Source organism: Acipenser ruthenus, chromosome 3, assembly GCF_902713425.1.
Source record: "Acipenser ruthenus chromosome 3, fAciRut3.2 maternal haplotype, whole genome shotgun sequence".
NCBI classification, from domain to species: Eukaryota; Metazoa; Chordata; class Actinopteri; order Acipenseriformes; family Acipenseridae; genus Acipenser; species Acipenser ruthenus.
In genome coordinates, this window is record NC_081191.1 from 81,320,039 (window position 1) to 81,332,812 (window position 12,774).

General features: G+C 42.9%; 1 protein-coding gene across 1 annotated transcript in view; it reads right to left on the reverse strand.

The window, feature by feature from the left end:
- LOC117394402 (phosphatidylinositol 3,4,5-trisphosphate-dependent Rac exchanger 2 protein-like) overlaps window positions 1-12,774 on the reverse strand; it is a 142,899-nt gene that overhangs the window by 61,278 nt on the left and 68,847 nt on the right. Inside the window, exons 21-24 of the mRNA XM_033992638.3 lie at window positions 6,992-7,109; window positions 6,232-6,416; window positions 4,974-5,135; window positions 2,310-2,532 (exon numbers count right to left, since the gene is read on the reverse strand). Coding sequence (XP_033848529.2) covers window positions 2,310-2,532; window positions 4,974-5,135; window positions 6,232-6,416; window positions 6,992-7,109 — 688 coding nt within the window. The remainder of the gene's footprint in view (window positions 1-2,309; window positions 2,533-4,973; window positions 5,136-6,231; window positions 6,417-6,991; window positions 7,110-12,774) is intronic.

A 12,774-nucleotide genomic window follows, 5' to 3' on the forward strand; every position in this document is an offset into this window, starting at 1 on the left:
CGACTGCGGTGGGACCAGAGTAAGGGTGGATATATAAAAAGGCGGATAAATGAATCCTGTTTTAAATTCCATTATACACAGCTGTAACAATTACAATCATCTCCACACACACACCCAAGTCCCTCCCCTTCCTCATTCATTGGTCCAACACTCCCTATCTCTGACTGGTAGTGTCAGACCTGCTCCCACCTCCTTCAGTGATGCACTCACACACACACACATACACAGGCAGTCTCTCAGCTCTGAGTCACACAAGCACCAAAACACACACAGAATGCTAACCAATCTGAACAAGAATAACACAGTTTACACACACATTACTTACAGTGTACTCCCATCCCCTTCCCCAGTCCATTCCCACATTATCTTGCAAATCAGCTGCCTCCGCGCTACAATATCAACACACTGAACAGCTCACGTGACACTACCAGCACTACCAGTGGTGCACGGAGCACATACAACACTGTACGAAAACTTTGGTAGGATCTACAATCTCTGAACTAATCTTCTCTGATCAATAATAAACTAACGTTGCTGAAGAGATTGATTATGGCAGATAAACAGTTAGTGCGGATATGTGACGGTCGGATACATGCCGGATTACTGTATTTGGTCTCATCTGTTTTCAGCACAAGGGAAGCTGGTATAAGCAGGGCCAACCAGCATGATAATGACCCAGGCCATACACATTTTCCCAGATCAGGTAAGCTCAAGAAACCAAAAAAATAAAGGGTCAAGTGTTCCAGATGTCTCAGGATTAATTTGTGGTCCACAGGATGAACTTGCCACCATTGTACACTATATATAAAGAAATATAGCTTACAAGCTAGAGGCTTAGTAGAGCATATCTGTAAATTTGAACACTGTGTTCAAAAATGGGCTATACATCTGCTGAAGTGGTCTTTAATGTTTCCACTGTTTAGTGCAGGAGGAGCTATCCCTTTAATAAGTTAACTGGAAGTAGGAGGATTAACATAAGTAGTGTCTCTTTCCTTTTAACTGGGGAGTCATTTCCATAATCACAGCAACTTTTGACGCTCTACAAATCAAGTCACAGGAACGACTTTTCACGGCTCCACGGAGCAGGCCAGAGACGCATCTTCATGATGGTGCTGTGCTGCTCTTCAGCTGATGTGTCTATGGGACAGTCACTGTTTTGGTTGCAAAAGGAATAAAACCACAGTAGCCCAAAAAAGACATTTCACATGAAGTTCACGTCTGTCGTCTTATCAAAGAAATAAAGGACTTGGAGGGAATGTTTAAGAGGCGGCTTTCATTCCAAGCTTTGGCATCATGAGTAGCTCCTTAGCAAGGTAACTGGTTTCCTGAAGAGGCAAGATTCTGGCGTTTTTTTTCAAATTTAAAACAAGTGTATTGTCTTCAAAATAAACAAGGGAGTGTGTGCAAACTTTTACTGAGCTCCAGAAGGCTTACAAGCTGCTCTGAAGCAAGCAGATCAAAGGAGCTGAGCTGGGTACAAAAATTCTCAATGTGTGTTTGTTCTGCATAGAATAAATAGGAAAATCAGAAAACAGAATGCAGATGTCAGATAAGCTTTCGTAAACACTTTCTAGGCTCACTGCAGTTCTGCCACCACCCGTACTGAGCATATGGCATGAAAAGATGTATAGAAGTGACAACTCAAGGTCCAAATAAATGTTTTTTAAAAAGTTTCCCACCAGAGCGTTTCCTAATAAGGTCTGGTGATTGTGTGATTGCGACCCCTTACATTAATTTTCACTGCGCACCTCTGTGGTCGAGCAGCTGTTGAGTGGCGTGTGTGGTGACGTCAAGGACCAGGAAGTATCAGAACCAAAACAATGGATGGGCGGGTGAAGCTGAACGCTACTGTCAGCTAGTTAAATAATCAGTAGCTGATCAGCCACGTATCCTCACAAGGTTTTTAAATTATAAAAACAACAACAAATATGCGGCGCTTTGATCTGCGCCACAAACAAAAATACAAATAATAATAAATATATATATATATAGGGGTGGGACAATCCGCTACAAGCTCTTTAAATAAAAATAAGGTATATTCTTGTATTTTGTCCCCTAATTTCCTATAATGTTATTTTTTTTTCTGGCATGTACTGAAACTTTCTGGCATGTACTGAGAGAAGCTGGCTGTACAGATTGTTTCTTTGATTAATAAAATATGAGAACATAACTATGAATAAAATCACCCATGGGTTGAAAACACATGCTGGATTATTAAGGTATATAATAGTAATAGGTTGATTCAAATCCTGTCCACCTAAACAGTATGTTCAGCTGTTCAGCTTGCTGCTTAATTAGCTCTCCCTCACCTTGCTCTGTGCTCTTGCTCACTTTCTCAAGTGTTGAGTTTTTCCGGTTGTCAAGCTGTACGCCGAAAGCACTTCCCAAGGAGGTGGTGGTTTTGGGGTAGGACACCTCCATTACGTTGATGTGGTAGTTGGTTGGGCAAAAGTCACTGCTGTGCAATGGGGATACCTTAGTCTTGGCTTGCTTGAATGTTGGCCAGGCTCTGTTTTTCAGCACCCTGGAAAACTAATGACAGACAAGCACATTATTGCATACAGAGGTTTTGGGTCATTAAGTAATTGATCAATTTAGACACATTGTGAGTATAATGTATTTTGGGTGAGTAAAATGCAACCTTTTTAACTGCAATGTTACTTTGAACTACTGTACAAAAACATGGTCTTACAATAAAAGCAAAAACAACAATTATTCTTATGTGCTTTATTGACCACAAACAATATGGTTGTGAAGCAAATAAACACAGAAACAGAATATAGATTTTTTTTTTTTTTTATTCCAACACTGCAGATGGAATATACTCAATAAAAGCACTGCTGCATACTATAGATTCCCAGTGATTTAAACTAAAACAAAAATTTAAAAAAATGCACAACGTATAATTAGATAGAATTTCAATTATATGTCTTATTTTATACTGGTCTGCATTTCAATAATGTGTTAATGTTGCCACTTTATCACTGTCACTGAGCCCAATAATACACGTTTAAACAAGAGGTAAAGATCTGAGGAAATGGCAAGATACTACGCAAGTACAAAGAAATACTAAATCAGAGAAATCTAATCATAAACCCAAATTCAATATGCAGTGAAATATATAGCTTTTTCATAATCTTTTCCAATATGAAACTGACTCTTTGTTTTGCTTAAGTTCTATTTCTATATGGGTGAGGAAGCCATGCATAGCCCTAGGTTCCCTAGTAGGAAACACCTGTGAGTGATTACCCAACAATAGCGTACCATGCAGATAGCGGCCAATTATTTGTGGTTAAACTGGTATTTCATTTTTAGAAAGACCTGTCAAAGGTACTCCCTGGGAGAGTGACCCTTCTGTCATGTGCACTTATTTCTATGACTTACTGGGTATTATTCATACCAATCAATATATACAGTGATGCCCATAAATATGTTATATTTAAATACTTAAGGACACAATAATAACTTTAATAATTAAATTTTAATCTCCTCTTTAAAATAAATTATGTCAACATTTCAGTGAAGGAAAAAGCTTGAGGATTTAGGTATGGTATCATGAACTGATTCTCCTTGGATATAGTGTTGTTTGCGATTTTTAAATGCTCTGGACAGCACGGTATATGGATGTAGATACCTTAACGGCTTGGTTTTCTATATTTAGCTACATCAGATTTCAATAAGGTTCTGACAATACAGCATAGAATGTATCATTATCTTCTACACACTTTTTAAACAATGTGTATTTTATTCTAGCTAATTGACATATGGAAGTTCTATTTTTGATGTTTATTTTTAATATTGAAAAAAGAAACAGCTTGTTTCTACCAAGGAAATTGTCTTGTGGACAGGGCTGCTCTGGGGAAATGTATTTATAAACTTTACCCAAGGGTCATCACATTGGAATCCTGCTTCTAATTCTAACGGTGTAAAGGTCACCTAGACTTAAACTTGACGGTCCTCTGGAATGCTGGAGGACGAAAATTAAACAGAGATTCGGATGTTCTTACTTAGCTAGCTGCATGATGCCAAGTCATTTTCAATTAATTACATTTTTAGGTGAGTCAGCATTCTTCAATTGGTGATAACTGTCAACCAAAAATATACTCACAGAACATATCCTTCTGTTTAATTTGGGAGAGTGCTTTATTTAAAGTCCCAGTCAACTGGGAGATCTCAATGTCTATCCGCATCTTTAATGGTATTTACAAATGTATGTATTTATTTATTTATTTTTATAAATTTAGTCGTTGCCAATTATTTTTATTATTTTCTCCCAGTTTGGAATCGCCAATTATTTTATTATGCTCAGCTCACCGATACCACCCCTGCGCTGACTCGGGAGGGCGAAGACGAACACACGCTGTCCTCCGAAGTGTGTGCCGTCAGCCGACCGCTTGCAGCCACCCAAGAGCTACAGCGTCGGAGGACAACGCAGCTCTCGGGCAGCTTACAGGCAAGCCCGCAGGCGCCTGGCCAGACTACAGGGGTCGCTGGTGCGCGGTGAGCCGAGGACACCCTGGCCGACCTAACCCTCCCTCCCCTCAGGCGGCGCTAGGCCAATTGAGCGCCGCCCCCTGGTAGCTCCCGTCCTCGGTCGGCTTTAACTCGCGACATCCAGACTATAGAGCGCATCCTGCACTCCACGTGCAGTGCCTTTACTGGATGCGCCACTCGGGAGCCCATGGTTATTTACAAATTTAGACTAAAATGCACAGATTTCCTGTATGATTTGGTACACTATCTGATGTGTTGGCAATAATGATTTCATTGTATCTTTCTTTCAAACACTATAGAGACATTACAGAATAATTACATATTACCCAATACCCAGCTCAGGTCTGGTAAAAATTCTACAACTTTAATCACTCTTGATTCAAACTCAAAAAAGAAGACACAATGTGAAGAGCTACTGTGTTTGTACTTGTACCTGGTGTCAAAGCAGCCCCTTTGCATCAAGCACTGATCTGCCTTACCTTCCTATAATTGGCGATTCTTTTGTTGACGTGTTCAATCCTCTCACTACACATGGTGGCAAACTTAGGCCGAAGGTCAGCTGGGATCATGTCATGTATTAAGGTCAGTCTGTGGCAGTTTTGTACAAATTGTTCATCATTTTTTGCCAGTGCTTCAAGAATCTGTTAAGAGCAGACATGCTTATTTATGAGAGCTGTATATTCTACAGGGCAAACGTGCACTATTCTTTTGTGAAAGGAAATTGCATCACTTTTAACAAAATTATGCTAACTGGAGATGTACTAGGCTCCATTATAAAGTTTATACAGCTCTACCCCCCCTACACACACACACACAATACACAACATTACACATTTCTTCCCTTAATATACTATACTTACAGGTAAATGCTGAACTTTCACAAATATGATTAAAATATGGTGTTTAAAGTGGATAACAGATTTCACAGCAACAACAATTAAGTAAAAACATCATAAAATAAGTTGCATGAACTTACAGAGCATCCTTGTTCCACTGAAAATGGAGAGTAATACTTGTTAGTTGTGCAACATTATTGTTACTACTGTATTTGTTCAAAGGAAATGTGGGGACACAAAATTAGAATGTTGCTTTTTAAATTAGGATACATTTTTCTAATTACTGTTACAAAAATGCCCCATAGTAAAATGATAGCAATGTGAATTAAAGCACATTGAAAACATGATAAAGCATAGGTAAGCATTATTAAACCCAGAGAGGTATGGTAAAGCATATTAAAAAACATGGCAAACCAAGGTAAGCATGGGTAAACTGCAAAAATACCATACTGTGTTAAACTTTTATAAGGGTACTGTAGCTTCCACAACAATTTTCAAGCTTCATTACGAACAGATTTGGTTATTTGCTTGTGATACAAAATTCCTTTGTACCATGCTTTTATGTTTTAAATTGGAAGCGCATTGAGAAAATAAACTGTATTTGAGAAAAATACTGTATCTAGTGGCATCTGACAAATTGACCCACATTATAGTGTGTTCAACAGTATAAAAAATGTGAAAAATACCACCTTTCAAGGAAAGACAGAATGCAGAATCACCTAAATCTTTGTTCGTTACACCTTTTTTGGTTTCTTGTTATTTTTTCCCTCTTCACAGTGGGGGGGGGGGGGGGGGGGGGGCATGTTTACGTCTCTGTACTTCAGCACAGCAGTAATTAAAATCCTTCCCAATAACCCGCATTCACTCCTACATTCCAAAGACTTTTCCATCACTACTGTACCTTTGCAGTTAGGCTGAAGAATCCCTTAGGTTCAACCATCTTCTCTTGCACCTGGCACTTCATTCCGGCAGTGCTGTCGTACTCATACACAACCCCATATTCCAGGTGAACGTTATCAACCGTCAGGCTCACGTGATCCTTCTTTCCATCGATTATCGCAATGGTATTGAATTTGTCAATTACCTCTGAAACATATGGAACAAAACAAAAATCACACTAGGGCCAGACCATGCTATAAACAACCCTTATAGTCGTTGGACAGATTGGTAGTGTTTTTTTGCTGCACTTATTATTATTTTTATTATTATTATTATTTTAATGTCTCAAAAAATATACACAAGCTTTCTGGACAACGTTTATCTTCCAACTGACGATGACTGAATTTGTCAATCTTAGTATTCAATACTGCCCCCACCCTATAATAAACAAAATAGCAAGCCAGCCACAGCTGGAGTTTACTGAATTAAGGAATACCATTTATTGACCCTATAGTGGAAAGTCGTTCCCCTTGGTTTGAAAAACTGACTTCAAAAGGACCTCCAAGGAGCACCCCTCTAATATACTGCACTATGGTAGCCACTTTTTCAACCAACAACAGTTTTGAAACCTTAAATCCGCTCAATATTTGTATACTACAGGAAACTGGTATTTCTGAATGGTACTATTTTTTAAATGGAATGCAATTTTACTAAATAGCCTGTTGCACTGGTTAGTCGTATTACTTCACAAACATAACTTCTGGAACCACTAAAGCTCCTACCTTCCACTTTACATTCAAAGACATCACCACTGCCATCCCTGGGGGGCTTCTGACTGGCTTTCTGAAGGTCTTCTTGAGCACTTTCAATATTGTTATAAACCCATTTTATAGAATCTTGCTGAAAAACAAAAACACATAAACAAGTACTGTAACTATTTGCTTTAATTTAGGCCTACTGTGACAAAAAGGTAGTTTCACCATATTTTCCTCTTTGCTTCATTTTTCTCCTTTAGTAACAGCAGGGGTATTGTTTCTTGTCCAAGGGACAAAATGCTAGAAAAATCCTTCTTCAAAATCTACTTGCTCCCTCTCCCTTGCACAAAACATACACACAAAGTAGAATATAAACTTGTAGGATTTTGGTTTTATTTAACAGTGAACACAATCAATCAATTAGTGATTAACAGGGGCATACCTAGCCTTGTAGCTTGAAAGGTTCACTAAATTCTTCAAGATACACAAAAGGTTCCCTGTGACTCCACCTCACCTCACCTCAACAAATGTATAACATACTTTAAGGAAATGTTCCTTTTGAGTACAGTTTGGAACATATTTGCTTGTAAATTTAAGTAACATACAAGAGTGCAACTATAATAAGCAATACTTGGAGTTATTCAAATATAAAAATAGCTTCTGCCTGTTTTTTTTTCTTTTATAAGCTGAATTCATCTCCTGATGTATAGAAGTTTTAATTTGTTGCATCACAGATACAAAATCATTGCCAATTATTACTGCTGCTTTGTGGAATTCTGATTTTTCTTGACGTTCTTTCAGTTTTGTAACTGCTGAACCCCACATTTTTAAAGGACTTGTGCATAACCTGTCAAGTTTCTCTGCAGTTTTTGCACGCACAATGCATGACATATTTACAGTAGGCCCCATAAAATTCTGCAAAGACAAAATATGTTTTTTCTTTTGTTTATTTCTATTTTATTTATTTATTTAAAAACAGTGTACAACATTTTACAGCTATTGTTCCTCATCTAACACCTTGTCCCATGATGGCTAACTGGAACACTGCTGCAGCACTACACATACATAAATGAATTAATACATAAATACATAGCTTCGGTTGCGTATATGTGCTTTGTTATGTTACATCGTTTCAGTTGTACAGTTTGTATGTACATGATATACCTGTAAATACAGAAATTTATTTTCAAATGTTTATTTCATTTTTTACCGTTTTTTGAGGTTGCACTTTATGTAATATGTCTGTATATAAACACATTTCTGTTCCAGTGTCCATTTATTTACAATGTTTCGGTTGTGTAGATGCTTTATGTCAGGGGTCGGCAACTCAGCGTAACCAGGGGCCGCTGTGCCAGGGGCTGGTCGTTTGCAGGCATGTACCGGGACTTATTTTGACGCCGGGATTTATTTAATCTGCATCCAACGTGGGACGCATTCCATCCACTCACACAGTCCACTAGCGCAATGTTTCTCAAATGCGCTTTCATTCAGCACAGTTTGTGCTGCTTGCATTCTGTTTCCTCACACTGCTTCTGTTTCTGTTAGCTGCTATTGGTCACCACTAACGGAAGTATAATCACTGCATGTTGATTGGTCAAGCATTCATTCTGATCAGATTTCATTTTGGCATGAGTCACAAATCTCCGCCCATTTCGCTTTGTGTCAGTGCTCATTCGTTGATCAACGAGAGAAGACCTTAGCAGTGCAACATGAAAACAGAATGGATTATTATGAAGTAATAATTATTATCTTTAGTGTGGCAGAGAAGCTATCTGAAATATTCGAAATGAACATTGCTGCACATGAATTTGAAGGCAAAAAGCCACATCAGTGTTCTCCATAAATTACATAGTTGATCAATATTAGAAATAATTAGCATAATGCATTTTGCCTTGCACCGACTTACCACATTGCCAGAATTTGCAAGAAAGTTTCTAAAATGACAAGTGATGTGTGGGACAGTAGGGATTAACATTTAAAAACAGGATCAACAAAGTGCTGCTTCAGATTTGGTAAGCGAGTCAGAATCGGGATACAGATGTAGGTGTGCTTCACGCTTTTCAAACACTGGCCCAACTTGCAAGGTACATGTTAAGTATAGTGATAAATGTTTTCTTTAGTTGTGATCCTAGTATTTTCTGTTATGAGGACTGTAACGAAAACCAAAATGGTGAGGTGTTTTTTCTTTGTACAATGCCCCCTTTTATAAAACATTTTGAAGAGTTTAAGTTAAACATGAGTTTTCACTTGTGTGTTGTGACAAAGAGAGAGTGAACTCTTGTTTTAGATCTCCCTTCCGACCGGTGAGGACACTGGGGAGGAGGAGCAGACAGAGCCGCGGTGCGCAACGTCACAGACCCGGTCGGGAAGCGCGGTGGCAATCGCGCATTGGCTGACGGCGGTTGCCCTCGCTGACCAATGGGGACGAGACGGGGCGTACAAAAGGGGGCGTGGCCCAGGGTTCTGTTCCTTCTGGCAAGGTACAGTGTGTGTGAGAGAGAGAGAGAGAGAGAGAGAGAGAGAGAGAGAGAGAGACGAGCGAGAGCGAGAGCGCATTTTTACTGCAGTGTATACGAGCAGGGGAATAACTAAACGGAACTTATTGTGTTTGAATATACCTGCTAACCCCTTCACCCTTTGTCTGTCCATAGAGCACTGACGGGACGCTCCGGGAATACTTTGGAGGAGCGCGGACCCGGAAGTGCCGGACTGTGTGCAGTACTTCATCTCGGGGGGAGTGAGGAAGGACGGACTGTGTTTTTGTTTGATTGTCCTTGCGTTTTGGTTTCATTTTCATTTGGGACTGCAACCCCTTTCTTTCCCTTTGTTTGTCGGGTTACACATTGTTGTGTATCCCGGCGCTGTTATTATTATTATTATTATTATTATTATTATTATTATTATTATTATTATTGTTGTTTGACCGGGTTACACATTGCTGTGTATCCCGGCGTTATTATTGTTGGATTTTTCCCGTGTTGTGGATTAAAACCCGGAGTTTACCAACAAACCTGGACTGGTCTAGCGATCTTTTACACCACACCCTCAGCCAACCTGTCACACGTGGTGTCAGAAGTGGGATGGATCCAGCCAGTTTTGCGGCGGTGTTGGAGGCTTTGGACAGCCGAAGGGAGGTTGAGGAACGGAGGAGGGAGGAGCGATACACGGCCCTTATCGAGAGGGTCGGGATGGGGATGACGTCAGCAGCAACAACGGGCCCCGTGATGGTTGCCCCGAAGGCCCGGGCCCAGAAAATGACGGTGGAGGATGACCCCGAAGCCTACCTTGTGGCATTCGAGCGGCTGGCCACCACCGCAGCCTGGCCCCGGGAGTACTGGGCGAGCCAACTGGGCCCTTGCTTGATTGGGGAGGCGCAAGCCGCATATCGGGCTATGACTGATGAAGACGCGGCCCAGTACGACTTGGTGAAGCAGGCTATCCTCCGCCGTCTGAACATCACGGGGGAGACCCACCGGGTCAGATTCAGGGAGTTCCGGCGGCCACCAAACACACGACCCAGGGTGGTGGCCCAACGGCTATGCGACCACATGGCGCAATGGCTAAACCCCAGCCAGAAAACTGGGGTTCAGATGGGGGAAGCCATTGTCATGGAACAGTTTTGCCATGTGGTCGGAGGCGAAACGCAGGCCTGGATACGCCGGCACAACCCCACCACCCTGGACCAGGCCGTAGCACTGGCCGAGAACTTCGAGGACTCCCTCATGTCCGCCCAGACCACCTTGCTGAACTACCCCTCCTCCTCCGTTACTAAGGGACCACCACCAAACCCCCCCGGACCAAGACCTGCCAGACCACCGGCCCCGTTGGGCCATCCAAGCTCCTTACCATGGAGGCAGAGGTTGGCTCCCAGCTGGGGTAGAATGGTTTCCCCCGCCCCGCTGTCATACCAGCAGCGGGACAAGTATGTACCGCCCTTGCCCTCTGCCCCACCAGTCTGTTTTAGGTGCCAGCAGCCGGGACACATCGCCAGATACTGCCCGGCCGCCATGGAGTGCGACGTGGCTGCGTGTCATCTGGCATCAGAGACAGGTAAGGAATGGGGAAATGGTCGGGAGGGCCCGTGTGTTGTTGATGTTGTGCTGGGGAAGGTGAAAACCCACGCGTTAGTGGACACCGGGTGTGAGCAGACTTTGATTCGGACAGCTCTCCTTGGCGGTATGTCGTGGCAGCCACGAGGTCAGGTGGCGATCTCCTGTATCCATGGAGATACGGCGACATACCCCACCCTAAAAGTATATCTGTCGGTAGGACCGATAAAGCGCCACCTAGTAGTGGGGGTGGCCGAAAAGTTGCCACACCCAATCATTCTGGGCCGAGACTGGCCGCGATACAAGGATTTAGTAAAAATATCGGCAGCCTCGACCACACGTGTAGGCACGGCAGACCCCCGGGAAAAGGAAGTAATTGGCACCATGTTCCCTTTCCATGCAGAACTGTTTTCTCCACTTTTTCGTCCTAGGAAAACGCACAAGGAGAGACGGAGGGAAAAGTGGGAGGGCGCATCGATCCGACACGGTTGGGGCCTGGCGGGGGAAGGTTGTGATGGTCCCAAACGCCAATCGAAGGGGGTGGGCACCCAGTGTGACCGGACGGGCGAGGTTACTGGACCCTTGAGGGTAGAGACTGCTCCAGCCCCTGTCAATATCCCGGACGTGTGGGCCTCAAGCGCGGACCTAGTGTGGGAGCAGAACAACGATCCCACACTGGTGCACGCTTGGGAACAGGTTCGGTCTATTGAGGGTAAGGATGTTGACGGCATCGGGACGCTGGTATATCCCCATTTTGTGGTGGAGGGGCACTTACTGTATAGGGTAAACCCAGCCCCGGGCACAGGACAGCCTGTCAAACAGTTGATGGTTCCCCCGTCTTGTCGACCAGAGGTCATGAGGCTGGCGCATGACGTCCCCTTTGCAGGACACCTTGGTGTTGACAAGACGAGGGACCGGATACTGGCTCGATTTTATTGGGCCGGACTCTACACCGAAGTGGCGAAATATGTAGCTACCTGCCCGGAATGCCAGAGAGTAGCACCAGGTCGAGTGCGCCCCGCCCCTTTGGTCCCACTGCCTATTGTCTCCACTCCCTTCGAACGCGTTGCAATGGACATAGTTGGGCCAGTGCTGCCTTCTGATTCCGGGTACACGCACATATTAGTGATGGTGGATTATGCGACGCGGTACCCGGAAGCAGTTCCTTTGCGGTCCACTAGTGCCACTGCAATTGCGAAAGAATTAAGTCAGATTATGGCTAGAGTAGGGATCCCAAAAGAAATATTAACTGATCACGGAACAAACTTTTTGTCCAAAACGCTACAGCAGGTGTATAAAATTCTAAAAATACGTCCCATCAGGACGTCCGTTTATCATCCCCAAACGGATGGTCTGGTGGAACGTTTTAACCAAACATTGAAGCACATGTTGAGACGGTTTGTGAGTCAGGAGCAAAAACATTGGGCTACTCTTCTTCCTTACCTACTCTTCGCAGTGAGAGAGGTGCCTCAGAGCTCAACGGGATTTTCCCCCTTTGAGCTGTTATATGGCCGGCAGCCACGGGGCATCCTCGATCTGTTGAGAGAAGGGTGGGAAGAACATAAAAGCTCCTCTAAAAATGTAGTGCAGCATGTGCTCCTACTGCGGGATCGCCTTGATTTAATCGGTCGGTTGGCTCAAGACAACCTTAGATCGGCTCAACATCGGCAACAGCAGCATTACAATACTAATGCACGAATTCGAACTTTTCGGCCAGGAGATAAGGTAATGCTGCTTCTTCCGTCGTTGGAGTCAAAGCTG